The sequence below is a fragment of the Poecilia reticulata genome, chromosome 17, assembly GCF_904066995.2.
Source record: "Poecilia reticulata chromosome 17, P_reticulata-male-v2, whole genome shotgun sequence".
NCBI classification, from domain to species: Eukaryota; Metazoa; Chordata; class Actinopteri; order Cyprinodontiformes; family Poeciliidae; genus Poecilia; species Poecilia reticulata.
The window spans coordinates 25,482,378-25,499,221 of NC_088846.1; the positions used below are offsets into that span (position 1 = coordinate 25,482,378).

Genomic DNA, 16,844 nt, shown 5'->3' on the forward strand with positions numbered 1-16,844 from the left:
AAATAACCAGAATGAAATGTTTTGTAGCTGCTTTGCTGCTTCTCTACCTGGACAACTTGAACCATGAATTTTGCTCTAACGGCGAAAAGTCCAGCCATCAATTTGACCTTAAACTCTTGGGTTGAGCAGCAGGATAATTATCTAAAGAACACCAGCAAGTCCATCTCTGAATGACTAAAATAAATAAATAAATAAATAAAAGAAAATTAAGGTAGTTCAAATCTGGATCCAACTGTGATCCTGTAGTACAACTTCAAAAAATTTGTTAAATTCAGATAATTTCTTTGCAAGTAATGGGAAACTAAAGACACAGGATGTCTGTGCGTGTGTGTGTGTGCGTGGGGGGGTATGAGAACAATTACTGGATGTGTGAAGTTTTATTTAACGTTCCCCCTGAATTGAGGAAACTGTGGCTCAGTTTTAGACGTTGTGCTTCCGGATGTCGCAGAGTTGACACAAAGCCATGGCAGCGGTTGTTCTGCTTCTTCTCCTCCCTGCACTGGTGGATTCAATTGAAGGTAAAATTTATGTTATTTATTACAAAAGTGCTTAACAGTTGCTGTAACATGCTAACATTTCAAATGACAAAGATGTGGAGCTGTAAAAAGAAAAACGTTTATGAAAGAAAGTTCAGCTGTCAAAATGTGTTTATTGTGAAAATTGTAATAGAAGCTTTTCCGAAAAGTTCATTTCAGTAATATAACAAACGTAAAAAAACAGTTAAATAAAGATAACATTTAAATAGATGTGTTTTTTAATTATAGTTTTATATTTTAGATTGCTGCTGCCATCAGTCATGAATGTACATCTGTGGTTCGCAACAGATGAATAAATATGAAGTTAATACTGATAAAACATTGTTGTGAATGAAACACCCTTCAATTGTTTCAACTTAAATTTAAAGTAGATGTTAATAAATATTAACCATTGAGCTCTGGCTCGTCTGATAAGGCAGTAAATTATTTACACTTTATGAAATTGTTGCTTTGACTGATCAGAGTTATGAAAATTACAAAACTCAGCACTGACAAGTAATTTGTAGGTGGCTCAAGTTCTGAGAAAACCTTTAAATGCTCTTTATAGATGTTTAATTTTCTGTTATTTTTGGCGGGCTTGTATTGAAGTCTAGTAGTTTTCTTTAGGTTGATGCAGTTCAGCACCATCGTGTCGCAATGCAAAGATCTTGATCTCTACTTTTTTCATGTTCTGTTTTCAGTTTATTTAGATTTATTATTGTCCTTATGCAGCTTTCAAAATGCCTTAGTAAGCAACTGTTTCTCTGAAGTACAGGACAAGTACAAACAAAGTATAATTTGCTTAACTGTCTCTAAAATGCTAAGGCAGTGGAGAGATGGAGAAGATGAAAAGAAAACAAGAAGTGGTTGACATGTGATTGTTTATTGGTTTCAAAGATTGGGATAAAAAAAAGGCTTTTCAATATTTTTTCTTGACTGAAAGCAGGACAGCAGGAATGTGTTGGACTGTGGATGATGTTTGTGACGCTGCTTTGACTGAGCCTCATAGATCTGGTTCAGATCAGTGAACGGTTTCCTACAGAGCTCTTTGCTGCCTCACAGTGATTTCTTGATGTACTTTTGTCTTTTTTTGAGCTGCTGTGTGTTTTGTCCTGCTGTCTTGTCCAGGACAGACTTTTGATATTAATTAGTTTGTTCCCTGGGTAAATAATAAATAAATTAATTGATAACAGTGTGAAGTAGTACATGATGACAGTTCTGTCATGGCTACTTTTGCATTATAATTAGCTAAAAAAAATATATAAAAAGTGTCAGAGTGGTTTCTGTGGAGCAGGTTCTCAACGGATTAAAAATAAAAAGCTCTAGCAGAGAGGTTTCAATTTTAAAAAAAGAAATCAGTATAACAGAACAGAAATATTCTCTGGGTTGACTTCATACAAATTCCAAATATAAATGTTATCTTGAGGTAGAAAAACTGTTTCACTTCTCACTCCTTCAATACAAGCACTCAGTGCCCATACCCTTTAAGTGTCTTCACAATTAATCATATTATAACAAAAAACCTCAACAAACAGTAGGCTAGAGAAAATAAGCAAGTGATCTCAAATAATATTAGAAAAGTGTGGTGTGCATTTGTATTCAACCACTTTTAATTTTATATGAATTTAGTGCAGCCCATTTACTTTAGATGTTTCTAAATTTGTAAAGCAAAACAGTTGTTTCCAATTTAATCTCAGTTTAAATGCAGCTTTTCTACTAATTATTTGTAGGTTTGTTGGAAAACAGCAGTGAAGACAAAGAAACACAACAGGGAAAAAGTTGTGGATACATTTAAAAAGGATTAAATTATAAAACAATATCTCAAATTCAGAACATCTCTTGGAACACTGCTCAGTACATCATTTGGAAATTGACATAGTAGGTGGTAAAACTGTAAAATGAAGCATAAGAGAATCAGCCAACAGGAACATGATAACCCTGGAAGATGAATGAGGGAGATCTTCAGACTGAAAAATAAAATCATGAAGAAGTAGAAATTTGAAAGCTATATGAGAAAAGATAACTTAATGACTGCTGGTGAAGGACTTCAGCCATTTGATCCTGGTCTGTTGGATTAAGGATGCATCTAAAAGTTGCAGGTCGGTAGCTCTCGAGGAGTGGGCTTGTGCAGCCCTGTGCTAGAAGCTCTGACAGACCTGATAGTGATGTGCAGGTTCACCTTCCAGCAGAAAAACACTAAACATACAGAGCTACAATTTACATATCAATGTTAAAATGACCCAGTCAAAGTACAGACCAAATCCGGTTGGGAACTTTGGCAGAAGACTTGAAAGTTGATGTTCACAGACACTGGGGGAGAGGAAACTGACAACCAACAATAAAATTATTTACAGACGGATCTGTTGGTTTGATCACTGAAAGATTTTAGATTTGTAAAGATTTCTGTTGGGAAGGAAAATAAAGACTGGAAATTTTGTGATTTGTGATAACAAGATTATCATCCACTGACAGAAAACAACTTATTCAATGAAGTCAGTACTATTGTGAGGATTTGAGTTTTCTGTGTGTTTATTTTCTAGATTTTGTTTCCCTGTGAGGCTCTGTGGTGTCCTGTCTCTTCCCCATTGATTGATCCTAGCTGTGTCTAGTTTCTTGATTACTCCCTGTCTATTTAAACCCACCTGTGTCTCATGTTGGGTCCTTGTCGTGTTTTATGTCAGTTAGTTTGCTGCCTGTTTTCCCTGTGCTGTTGGTGTTTTTTGGTTTTTGGATCTTTGTGGACTTTATTACCATTAAATTCTCTTCTGTTATGTCAACCTGGGTTGGTTGCATTCATCCTCACCACCACCAACCACAGATCATAACAACTATCACTAGTTTCTGCCTTATGTTTATGTTATTGAAACATGGCATATAAATAAAATAAAGAATCATAGTGAAGTGATCAATATAAATGTAATTATAGTTGGACATTATATTATCTATACAATACATATGTAAATAATTAAATGGTTAGATGAATTATTTATTGATTCTAATTGACCAAACTTGTAGCTCTCTATAGGAACTTACTTTATAAACCTCTTCTCTGCTTTGCTGCTTTGAACGTTATCTCATGATGCTCCAGAGACTTATCATGATATAATTTTTTATTATTATTGAAACATAACTAAACTGTTGTCTTTCAGGTTCTGAACTTCGGTTTGTGAAATCTGGATCGAACCTCCTACTGGAAGCAAAGACAGATGATATTGTCAATGATGACATTTTTTTTTGGAAATTTAATAACAGTGATGTACTTGTAACATTTATTCCTCCCAGAGAGCCTAAAATCAAATATACAGAAAGAACTGATTTTTTTCAACAAAACTACTCTTTGCTATTGAGAAATGTGCAACACAACAACACTGGAAACTATAAGGCAACAGCAACAGGAAACATAGAAAAAACTGTAGCTGAATACACAGTTATAGTCCAAGGTAAGTTTTCTCTTATTTGCTTCCTGTTTTGAAATGATTTCTAAATGTTTTTATAGCGCCCCATTTTAAAAACAATCAAATGTTTTGTCCCTCAGATCCAGTGTCTCCAGTGAATCTAACAGTGACCTGCATTGATCCCCGCTTCAATAACTTCACTGCAACGTGTAGAACAGCGGATTCTCAAATTAATGGAACTTTTCAATGCAAAAACAAAACCTGCCGTTTACTGAACCAAACACACCTGAAGGACTCATCTCTGAAGATCTATCTAGAGGAAAGCTTGATAACCTGTAACCATAGTAACAACGTGAGCCAGGAAAAGAGTGTAAAGAATGTTTCATCTCTCTGTGAAGATCCACCAGGTAAGATTTAAAGAAAGATTTAGGTGCTTTTAATTGAAGTATTGGTCATATGAATGTTTTACATGGTAAAACATAAAACAATTCATCATAGATATGAATAGACACACATGCATACGTGAACATAAACAAATGTTTATTTTAAACCACTAAGAAACCGAAGTAGGTTCAATTTCTTTCATTTGTGCATAACCCTAATACCTACCCAAACCTTAACCTGGACTGGAATAGTAATGTTATTTATATCTAACAGGTAATCTGGAGTTTTACAGTCTGTATTTTTGTTTTCTTCTTATTTTACATTTTTGAAAACCCAGATGAAAGTGTAAAGACTTTTATTGGAACAGCAAAGTAATTCAAGGTGCTGCTGTTCTGATCTATGGACATTTTCTCTTTAAATGGTGAATGGACTGAAATGATATAGTTCTTTACTGGACCTACTGACCATTAACTAAACGCACTTTTATATCAATCTGCATTCACTGAGTATGTTAAACTGTGTAGAAATATAAAATTAGTTTTATTTTGCTATATTTATACTGCCTTTCTGTATGAACATCCAAATATTAAAGCGTTATTGGCCGGAGAACATGATAAATAGCCAATAATAGCTTATATATTTTTTGTTTTTAGCAACTATATTTTTTCTGGGCTGTCAGAAGATTTGACATCCTAGCATTAAAGTTGTAAAATATAAAGTAAGCTTGACTAAAGCATTCCTAATGTTTTTATTCTGTTTTCCATCTTTCCACAGTCCCCAGCACAGCCACCATAGTTGGAGGGTCAGTTGGAGCATTTGTGCTGCTAGTGTCATCTATTATATGCTTTGTGGTCATAAAGTGTAAGTACCTCTTAATTTTCTCCCACAATCAGATTATTGTCTCTAAGAACATCAACCTAGAGATAAATACAAAATGATTCAACCAATTGACAGATTTAGGTTTAAAATATTCTTTTAGTTGACAATAATGTTTGTTCTGGTGGGAAGTTACAAGTGTTGAAGTCTCAACTTATATCTGTGGAACAAGTTAAAGATTATAGTGATGGCAAGGAGGCCTTACCACCTCAAAGATTTGGGTGATAAAATAATGATTTTTATCAATACCATGATGAATATCAGCACAATATATAGTGTATTTTGTTTTTATGTCAAAAGATTAACTTCAAAATGCATTCCCTTGAGCTTTTAGTATTTTATAATTGTATTTTTTCAATAGAAAAAACGTTATTTTCTTGAGAAGGGTATAAATTATTTTTAACATGGCATTTTTATAACTTTGTTTGAATAATAAAAAAAAATAACTGAAATCTACCAGGGGTATGAATAATATTGGGCTATACCAATCAGAGTAATCGGAGTATTTAAAATGAATTATTCACACAAAATGTGTAATAATATAACAATAAAAATAGATAATAATTAGATTTTGCCTGCAAAATGGGATGAGTTTTTCTTTTCTTTATCAGTTGTAAGCATATTTAGTTGAAAATCCAAGTAAATGTGCTTAATGACTTTTGTACATGATTATGTTGGGTGTATAAATGTTAAAATATATATTTCTAAGATTAATTGTTTGAATTTAAATTTTCCATTACAGTTAAAGTAGAATCGTCCTACAAGTCTTTTTAGCAATTAAATAAGTGTTTCAGCCTGTGGTTTAGTGGGATTTTTCCAGCAAAGAGAAGGACATCAGGAGAAAGGTCTGAGAGCAGCAACTTGGACACCTAACAGACTGGCACTCTACAGAGAGTTTTAAAATCACTCTGTGGTTAGCCCAGTCCCTTTGTATTTTTGTCACAGTGGAGAATGAATTCTTGTAACAAAACTTTAAATTAAAAGTCATTATTCTGGCAGAATTTGGTTGTTTTCCGTTTTTGTTTTGACCACCATCCATTCCCCTGATGTGAATGCATATTGGGTTGGTTCAGGAAGGCAAAACATTTTTAAAGATTGATTAGACTGTCGGTCTTAAGTGATCTTTAGTTACACTGTGTGATTTTTGTTGGCATTGTCACGCCCAGCTCAAAGGCGAGGACAAAAAAGGGAGACAGACGAGCGGATCTACAGAAACAATAATTTATTTGTTTATAAAATACGCTCTGGGAGATCAGGCCAGCCAGTCAGAGAGAAGTGTGGGCCAATGCTGCTCATTCCAGCCTGGTCCGGAGGGCAATCAAGCAGACAGTGACTGACTAGACGTCTGCTTTTATCATCTGCCGGTGTGTCCAATTAACAGGACTAGACTAGGACTAGAGACACCTACTGGACAGGATGGGATCGTCACAGCATATTTTCAACATATCTGTCAAGATAATGTTGTGCTTTGTAGGTCACACACATGTGGAAAACACAACTAAACAAAACATTTTATTACCTGGGAAACTTTGTCCTTCCAAGTTCTATGTCTTGATTGTCTACCTGCTGCTTCCAGTAGTTGCCTGTCTCAGAATTAGTGTGAACTCTAGGTTTCCATCCTCCTGCCTTACGTTGGGCTGGGACTCTCCTTGAATATTCCATTTATTTCCATTATTCTGTGGCTAAACATTGTTAAACATTGATTATGAAAAATCTACTTTCATTTATTTGCCTTTGCGAAGGCAAATAGGTGGCAAGTTAAGATGTTTTCTGTTTGCTGTAGTGACGAGCAGTGCGTTTAGTTTTAGGTGTTACATCAACATCGATGAGGTGGTTTATATTTGAGGCTTTGCATCAAAGCTTGTTTTTAAGAATCGTCTGTTGTAAAATGACTTCAGTGTTTTGAAAAATAATTTACAGGCCAGTTGTGATTTTATGTTTCTATGCCGTGATGATGTTCAATTTATAGCAGTTTTCCTTTCAAACATTAATTTTTAACTGGCTGAAAAGATACAAAAATAACAAAAAATCAATGACATTGTGCTGTTATCTCCAATTTAACACTTAAATTACTTTATTACGTGATGTTAGTTTGCTTAGAGCATCACTTTAAAAGAAAATTGTGAGTTCAAACTACAAAACTTTATTCTTTATGACTGACCTGCAGGTAAAAGAAAGAGGAGCGCAAATACAGTGTATGAAGTTCCTCAGGTAAGCAGAAAAGAAAAACTCTCCCTATTTGCTTGTCAAAATAATCAAGACATTTACAAAAGAACTCTTTTGAGATAAAAAAATAATCTAGGCTTAAAAGGAGCAGAAAAACAAATTTTTAGCAGAAACAGTTTGCAGCAAATTCAATTTTACTCTGATCTTTGTGTTTATATTTTTAATGAGAGCTTCCACAAAATGCCACCCAGAGAATGTTAAGATCTAAAGCTGTGTTTTTTTCTCTTTATCTTTCTTTATAGGAACCTCCACAGCATAACCCATATGCAAACCCTACAGAAATGACTGAATGTCCTTCCCCAACATCAACCTATGCCCTGGTGCAGTTCTCCAATCCTCCTGTGCAGCTCAACGAAACCAGAACCTCCACAAACCCGCAGCCTGAAACTATTTATGCTCAAGTTGACAGAGCTGCCAAGTCCAAATCAAATCCTGCTGCTGCCAACAGATGACAGAGAAAGAAAATCAAAATGGACAATGTATATAACTGTTTTAATTGTGCCAAAAATGATCATAAACTGCCGTATAATTCCAAAATACACTCGCTTGAACTTTTAGTATTTTATTTTTCAGTTTGTGAAAATTAAAATTTTTTGCTATTTTTTGCACATTTTTGTATTCTATACTTATTGTTGCTACAGGTTCTGTTTCTTGTTGAGGTGCTTAAAAGTAAAACATATTTTAATTAAATAATCGGTTTTAGGAATAAAATGTTATTACTGAATTTTGTGTTAACTTAGAAAAAGCCACACAAGAGACATTCAAAGACAAGAGTAGAATGTTTGTGCATTTTCACAATTTCCGCTTTAAACAACATCTTCCTGTTTCTCTGGAAATAAGTAAATGATCTGAAAATATAAATAATATTCTTAAAATTTCTGAGTTATAAAGCAGCAGGATTTACCTAGGAGGTAAAACTCTATTAATATCAAAATATTTTCTTTCGTTTAGTTCTTGATCTTCTCAATCGTGTCTGTGCTGCAGTTGCATGAATCACCACAAGAGGGAGAGCAACCAGGTCAGATAGATATGAAATGTCTAACCGTTAATTGAACCTCTGGAAAATATGTGTAAAAGGCTTAAAGATCTTCCAGGGATATTGTGCTTTGAAGACCAGTTGAGCCTATGAGAAACTGCTTGCAAGCGGAAATGTCAAAGCCTCTACAACAGGGAAAGCAGGTTGCTTTTAATTGAGAATATATGGAACCGATAAAGGGAACAAAAGAAACATTGTGTCTTGTTAAGATGTGGTGAATGTTTGATAAGTATTTGGTTGAGAAATTATACCAGTGTTACTTCAGAATTTGGTTAAAACATTAGACATTAAGGATATAAAAGATTTAAGAACAAACTTACTGAGATCAAGACAAATCCAAAATCTTTAAAGAAAGAATTGCTTTCTGGAAGAATAAATGTGTTTTTCTCCCCCCCCCCCCCCCCCCTTTTTGCTGTTGTTTTCATGAATGATGTAAAATAAAGATTTTTTTTTTTTTTTTTTTTTTTAAGTATTGTACTTATTTTTCAATAAATCTACTCTGGGGCTGGTCAAATATACCTTGTATTAGACCCACATGGCTTAAATGTATATGACAGTAGCTTTGCAAATCAGTGGCAATTTGATTAGCAGAGGTTGCTGTCCAAAATCTCACTGTACATGGTGCCATCCATTTTCTCTTCAATGCAGTGCAGTCGTCCTGTCCGCTTTGCAGAAAAGCTCCCCCAAAGCAAGATGCTTCTATCCCTGTTGTTGGGATTGCATTCCTCCACCATCATCCAGATGGTGTCTGGTAAACTTCAGACGAGGACATGTGCTGGCCTGAACAGGGGGACCTTACATGACCTCCAGGATTTTAATCTATCAGGGCGTAGCTTTTAGCAGTGGTAATCTTTTGACACTGTGGTCCCAACTCTCTTCAGGTCATTGACCAGGTTCTCCTGGGCTGATTCCTCTCCTTCTCATGATCATTGTTACGCTTCAAGGTGAAATCTGGCCTGGAGCTTTCTAATGCTGGGCCAGAACTGGTTGACTTCTTACCAAGCTGTTTGACTTGTAGCCCATCCCAACCTTGTTCAGGTCTACAATGTCTCTTAGCCATGTCTATGGTTTTGCTCATGGTGGAGAGATTGGAGTTTGATTGGCTGAGTGTGTGAACAGGTGTCTTTTCTACAGAAAATGAGTTCAAACAGGTAAAAGGACTTGTATAACAATTGAGCTTGTAGCAATTTTCCAGTCATACTGACCACTCAAATTGTGCAACTCATACAGCTAATGACTTCAGGACAGGAGGGCCTCTGAACTAACAGGTCTGTGAGAGCCAAAACTTCAGCTGGTTGGGAGGTGATTAAACTGTTTCATGTAATTAAATGCAAATTTAATATTCAAAAATCCTTAAATGTGAACAATAGGATTTTTTTGAAGATTCTATCTCAATTGAAGTGCATCTTAAATTAAAATTACCGACTTCTGTATTCATTGGAAATGGGAAAACATGAAAAGTTAAAGGTGAATAAAATATTTAAAAATGTTTTATACTGTGCATATTTCTATTAATTTCTTCACTGTTGACATTGAAAATAAGGCATTAATAAGGCATATTTTTATTAGATGCATGGTAATAATTCATAATTTTGGCATTGCTGTATAAAATTATCTAGTTAAATGAAATGTAATGTCTTTACTTAATTTGAGTTGTGTTGTTATTTTAACATTTTATTTTAGCAACTAATTTATCCAATTAGTGTAGAATAAATGGTTTCAGTGACAGTGAAAAGATCATAATGTGACTTTGGGCTCATAAGTCTCCTCTAGCTATGGACCTAATAGTAGAGACATATGTGACCTGATTTCAATTAGCTTCATGTTCTCTGTAAGAAAAAAAGGTTAGAAATACTTCTGTGACTTAATACAGGAAATAACACAATATTTCCTCATTTGACCAGCGATACGAAGTCATGGCTGGGCTCTTTCTTCTGCTTGTCGTCTCTCTGCTAAATTCAATTGAAGGTAAAAATGTATATTATCTCTTATAAACAATGTCTTATTGTGTCACATAGAACTCAGTTAAGTTGCAGAGAAAGCATCATAAGTTTATAGTTTTTACAATTCTGTTTAAACAACTCAGTAACTGATGTCGGCTCAAGCATTAAAAGGGAAGTTGTTATACATCAGTCTGCCTTTCTGACTGATGTAAAGTGAAATGCAGGTCTTTCTGAGCATAAACTGATAACTGAGCAAAAACATTCAGTTACGTATAACTACCGTGTTTCCCCGATAGTAAGACACCCCCGATTGTCAGACGTATCGGAGGTTTCAGGGTGGTCGGCTAATATAAGCCGTACCCCGAAAGTAAGACATATGTCTTACCTCCCTCTCATCACGCCTCCCTCTCATACCCCGAAAGTAAGACAGTGGGGCTTTTGGGGATAAAAAGAAAGTATTTCGGGGAAACACGGTATGTGACCGTTTCGATTCACAAATGAATAAATACCTGAAAGAACATTTTCAGCTTGTGAATGCATCGACAGCACTTTTTAGCTTTTGAAATTTGGGGATAACGTAAAAACATTTCCTGTAAGAACTGGCAGTATGATATTATTTCATGTCATTTTTGTAAAACATTCTTTTTGAAATGGGGAGACTGTTACAAACGTTTTATTTATTGATGTTGCAGTTGGCACAAAGACATGGCAGTGGTGGTGGTCCTGCTTCTTTTTTTCTGTGTGGTGGATTCTGTTGAAGGTATAATCTATTATTCTTTCAAAAATTTTCTAGTTCATTATTTCTTAAAAATGTATGTAATGTAGGGGGAAATATTTAGCAAATAAAATCTGAAAAATTGTTTACAATTCCATCTCACTATAAATGTAGCTCACCTAATAGTTATTTGAAAGTTGTTAGAGAACATCTGCGAACAACATTGTGGATACAGCAGTAAGATTAGGGAGAAAGTTGTGGAGAAGTTTAAAGTAGTTACTTTATTAAATGTTTTATAACCTATTTAAAAAATAATCATTTAAAAATGGAAATAGTAAGGTGGAACAGCACCAACAGGACATTCAAACAGAGCATAAATCATAGAATCAGCCAACATGCCCATGGCAGAGCTGGAGGAGACAATCAATCAATCAATCAATCAATCAATCAATCAATCAATCAATCAATCAATCAATCAATCAATCAATCAATCAATCAATCAATCAATCAATCAATCAATCAATCAATCAATCAATCAATCAAATTTTTTGTGTAGCACATTTCAGCAACACCATAGTTCAAAGTTTTACATAGTGAAAACATAAAAATATAACACATTGTATAGTCAACAGTTGTAAAAACCAATAACAAGTGACATTGTCAAAATCATCAATACATATCAAATATGTTGAATCACATCAAAAATGTTATTGTTCTCAAACATAATATTGTTAGTAATCTCCTAGTAATCCTAGAGTTCCTAGAGACAAAGACAATGATAGAGCTGCATATTATTCACAAATTACTCTTTACTGCTTTCTGTCTTCTTATGCTTATATTATTAAAACATTGTATGTAAATAAAATAAGGGATTGATCGAAGACAACTATAAAGATAGTTGTACACATACAACACATATATACTGTAAATAATGAAATGGTTAGATTAATTATTTGTGTTTTATTCTAATTGACAGAACTTGAAATGCTCTACTGGAGCTAACACTACAAACCTCCTCTCTGCTCTGTTGCTTTAAATGTTCATTTAGGATATTCAAGAGACTGATCATGATGACATTGCTTTTTTTATTACTGAAATATAACTAAACTCTCTCTTTCAGGCTCTGAACATCGGTTTGTGGCATATGACACAAACCGATGCTTCCAGCAGACCTTCTACTGGAAGCAAAGACAACTGGAGTTGGTGCAGGAGAAGATTTTATTTGGAAATTTAATACCACTGTCAATCTTGTAAAATTCAGACCTGGCAGTGAGCCTTTAATCAAATACAAAGACAGAACTGTTTTTTAAACAAAACTATGCTTTGCTATTAAGAAAAATGCAACAAAGTGACAGTGGAAACTATAAGGCAATAGCAAGTGGATTAGTAGATAAAACTGTAGCTGAATACACAATCCTTGTCCAAGGTCAATTTCTCCTCAATTGCTTGCAGTTTTCAAATAATTTCTAATGTCTTTTACAACATTCTAGTTTAAAAACAAATCTTTTTTTTTTTTTTTGTTCAGATCGAGTGTCTCCAGTGAAACTAACAATGACCCCTATTGACCCCCGCTTCCGTAACTTCACTGTGACGTGTAGAACAGTGGATTCTCAAATTAGAGCACTGGTTCAATGTGAAAACACAACTTTTCATTTACTGGACCAAACAGACTTGTATGACATCTCCTTGAAGATCACTGTGGAGGAAACTCCATCATCTGTAACCATAGCAACCAAGTGAGCTCGGAACAGGATGTGCTGGATGTCCCATCTCAACAAGGCATCTGAGAAACAGATGTCTCTGAAATCTATTGACTTCATTGTTTTAAAAAACAACTTAGATGTTAGTTGTGATTTATTTTTTACTTTCATAATCTTTGATTTATGTTAAGAATTTTTGGGAAATTATTACCAAAGTGGCGCTAGAGCTGTTGCCTTGCAGCAAGAAGGTTCTGGGTTCGATTCCCGGCCCCGGTCTTTCTGCATGGAGTTTGCATGTTCTCCCTGTGCATGTGTAGGTTTTCTCCGGGTACTCCGGTTTCCTCCCACAGTCCGAAAACATGACTGTCAGGTTAATTGGCCTCTCCAAGTTGTCCCTAGGTGTGAGTGTGTGTGTGCATGGTTGTGTGTCCTGTCTATCTCTGTGTTGCCCTGCGACAGACTGGCGACCTGTGCAGGGTGACCCCACCTCTCGCCCGGAACATTAGCTGGAGAAGCACCAGCAGCCTTCCTGACCCCAATAAGGGACAAAGGTGTTAGAAAATGGATGGATGGATTATTAACATAAATAAAGCAATAAAGTTTGGTTTTAATCTCAAATGTGGCATTTAAATTACTTAATTTATTATGGGCTGTTAGTTTGTTTGCAGCCTCACTTTAAAATAAATTAAGAGATAAATCACCCCAAACCAATCAGCCATTATTCTTTATGACAGACCTACAGGTAGAAGAAAATTTTAGGAAGCTGTATGTTCCATCATTAAAAGAAAAACTCTCCATATTTGCTTGTCATAAAGATCAGGCATTTGCAAAAGTACAAAAATTAGAACTATTGGTGGAGAAAAAAAGTAAAATTTTTTTAAAAGTACTGTATTTTCCGCACTATAAGGCGCACCGGATTATAAGGCGCACCTTCAATGAATGGCCTATTTTAAAACTTTTTTCATATATAAGGCGTACCGCATTATAAGGCGCATAGAATAGACTGCAGTAGAGACTGGAGTTACGTTATGCATCCACTAGATGGAGCTGCACTAAAGTGAATATCAACGAAACAGTCTGATTCAGTCCAGTCACGGAGGAGAGCCTTCCGCGACTGGGCCGGGGCGTGGGCGGACGATGTTCACCCTTCTCCGTTCGCGCACAGCATGTTGGTGGAGAATGTGGCGCTAAGTGACCTGCAGACGACCTGATTATCAGGTCTGTAGGTAGATAGGTCAGTCGATCCCAGCATGCACTGCACGTTTCTTCTTCTATTGGCAAAAATCAAGTCGGTGGGTGTTTAATGTAGTTGCTAGACCTGTTGTGGCTCAATATTGGTCCATATATAAGGCGCACTGTCGGCTTTTGAGGAAATTGAAGGTTTTTAGGTGCTCCTTATAGTGTGGAAAATGCGGTAGATGAAAGTGACTAGTTTTTCCCCAAAAAACAAACTGGAGCAAATGCATCATTTTAAAAAAAGAATCTAGATCTATTTAAATTAACTTTAATACATTCATTGGAATATTTGATTTTACTCTGATCTTTCTGTTTTCATTGTAAAAGTGAACTCTCACAGCATGCCATCCAGAGAATGTCATGAAAGTAAGACATTTCTTTTCTGTTTACATCTTTCCAGAAGAATCCCCAGCAAAAACCTTATGATTGTCCCACAGAAGTTGCTCCATCTCTTTCTCCACCATCTTTCTCCACCATCGATGTACAGAAACTTGGTACAGTTTCCCAAATCTTTTGTGCAACTCGATGGCACCAGTACCTCCCTAAACACACTGCTGAAACAATTTAACCACAAGTTAACAGAGTGGACAAGTCCAACTTGAAACCTGCTACAGACAACAGATTACTAAAAAAAACAGATCCAAGAGCCAAGAGCTTTATAGCCATCACCAGGATGACTACAATACAATATTTGACAAATACTCTTTATTATGTCAAAACATGGTTAATCCTGAAATATACTCCCTTGGACTCGCCTTGTTGCTGAAAATGTGCTAAATAAATAAATAAAATTACCATTACCTTTTAAACTGCACTAGTAGTAAGGCTACCTATCTTTTTCTGATGTTTATCTCAGCTCTCTAGTAATTTTCTGATTTTATACATAAATCAGACTTAACCTGCATCCTAAAACCAGCCTGACTGTTTATTGTGCTTATTTTTATATTTTATATTAACCTGTGATTTATGTTGTTTAGCACCTTGTAACTGTTATGCCTTTAAAACGTGCTTTATAAATAAACTTTACTTAAAACCACAACTTCCTTTCTTTTTGTAAAAACTAAATGTTTCCTATATGTGGACTTTTGGTATTTAATGCTTCTTTCAGCCTAACTGCAGTTGGTTGCATGACCACAAAAGGGTGAACAAGGACGTCTGATGAAAAATCCTAGAGTTCCTTTTACATTATTCAATACTAACTCTTAATTATGGGCAGACAGCTTGTAAATACTGTAATGCTTTTTCATGTTCATTTGTAGTTTTAAAGCAGAGACGTTATACACAAGATTCTTTCTTTTTTATAGAACAAGACAGAAAAACTAAAAATGTCTCCATTTCCAACAAGCAAGAGTAAAGGAAAAAAAAGTTGGAAAAGCAAAAGCAAAAGCAGAAAAGAGTTTCATTTATTCACCTATATTTAGTAGTTTAATTACCATAACTGCCAGTTAACAACTCTGTGTATATATATATATATATATATATATATATATATATATATATATATATATATATATATATATATATATATATATATATATATATATATATATATATATATATATATATAAAATTTTATATATATATAAAGGAAAGCCGTTGTGGTGGATGTAGCAATACCAAGTGACTACAAAATCAGGAAAAAGGAGCATGAGAAATTGGAGAAATACCAGGACATCAGGGAGGAACTGGAAAAGACCTGGAAGGTGAAGACCACAGTGGTGCCTGTGGTCATCGGGGCCCTCGGGACAGTCACCCCCAAACTGGAGCAGTGGCTCAAACAGATCCCAGGAACAACATCAGACATCTCAGTCCAGAAATGTGCAGTTCTAGGCACAGCCAAGATACTGCGCAGAACCCTCAAGCTCCCAGGCCTCTGGTAGAGGACCCGAGCCCAAATTTTTTTTCCTTTACTCTTGCTTGTTCAAAATGGAGACATTTTTAGTTTTTCTGTCTTGTTCTATAAAAAAGAAAGAATCTTGTGTATAACGTCTCTGCTTTAAAACTACAAATGAACATAAAAAAGCATTACAGTATTTACAAGCTGTCTGCCCATAGTATTGAATAATGTAAAAGGAACTCTAGGATTTTTCATCAGACGTCCTTGTTCACCCTTTTGTGGTATATATATATATATATATATATATATATATATATATATATATATATATATATATATATATATATATATATATATATATATATAAATGTTTTACTGAAAGCATAATAACTTTAAAAAAGAGATTAAATGACTGTGTGATGAATTAATTGGTTAACAAAATGTTGCTGACAGATGCAGGGTCTGAATCAAGATGTGGTGAATCTAGTTTAGAAATGATTCCACTGTTACATCAGAATTGTATTTAAATCAAGAGAAGAGCTGTTAAATATTGTTTGCATGACGCATCTAAATTTACTCAAAAAGGTTGTAAAATTACAAAGTTTAAAGAGCAAACTTACTGAGACCAAGACAAGTCCAGAGTCAATAAAGAAACCATTGCTTACTGGAAGAAAAAGCGGATGGAAGTCATTACCAGAGTGATGACAGTTGAGAGAAGCCTGATGACAGAGACAACTTATGGAAATAATGATGAACAGAAACTAACACACAGTGGGAAAGAAACCATACAAGTGAACAAACAGGAAGTAACACCATTGGCAAAAGAAAGTAGACTCCTGTCATGGTGTAGTTTGAAATAACATCCAACGCTGTTCACTGACTTCGTGTCTTCAGAGCCTTTTCCCCTGAAGCATCATCACATTGGCAGTTTGAAGACCACCACCAATCAACACAACTCTGAAAAAATAAGACACCAACCAA

At 35.0% G+C, this 16,844-nt stretch overlaps 1 protein-coding gene across 1 annotated transcript; it reads left to right on the forward strand.

The window, feature by feature from the left end:
• The first annotated feature begins 356 nt into the window (after positions 1 to 356).
• LOC103479507 (SLAM family member 6) lies at positions 357 to 8,004 on the forward strand. The gene is made up of 6 exons (XM_008433982.3): positions 357 to 518; positions 3,665 to 3,955; positions 4,051 to 4,317; positions 5,069 to 5,155; positions 7,338 to 7,381; positions 7,639 to 8,004. Exons 1-6 carry the CDS (start codon positions 464 to 466, stop codon positions 7,846 to 7,848), a joined length of 954 nt encoding a protein of 317 aa, XP_008432204.2. The 5' UTR covers positions 357 to 463; the 3' UTR covers positions 7,849 to 8,004.
• Positions 8,005 to 16,844: the final 8,840 nt, after the last annotated feature.

What these genes read in the sequence shown, in the direction of transcription:
- LOC103479507 (XM_008433982.3), top strand. Translation starts at nt 464, where the DNA reads ATGGCAGCGGTTGTTCTGCTTCTTCTCCTCCCTGCACTGGTGGATTCA. An exon ending in ACTGGTGGATTCAATTGAAG is followed by an intron (nt 519 to 3,664) that starts GTAAAATTTATG and finishes GTTGTCTTTCAG; the next exon opens with GTTCTGAACTTCGGTTTGTG. An exon ending in ATGCTTTGTGGTCATAAAGT is followed by an intron (nt 5,156 to 7,337) that starts GTAAGTACCTCT and finishes ACTGACCTGCAG; the next exon opens with GTAAAAGAAAGAGGAGCGCA.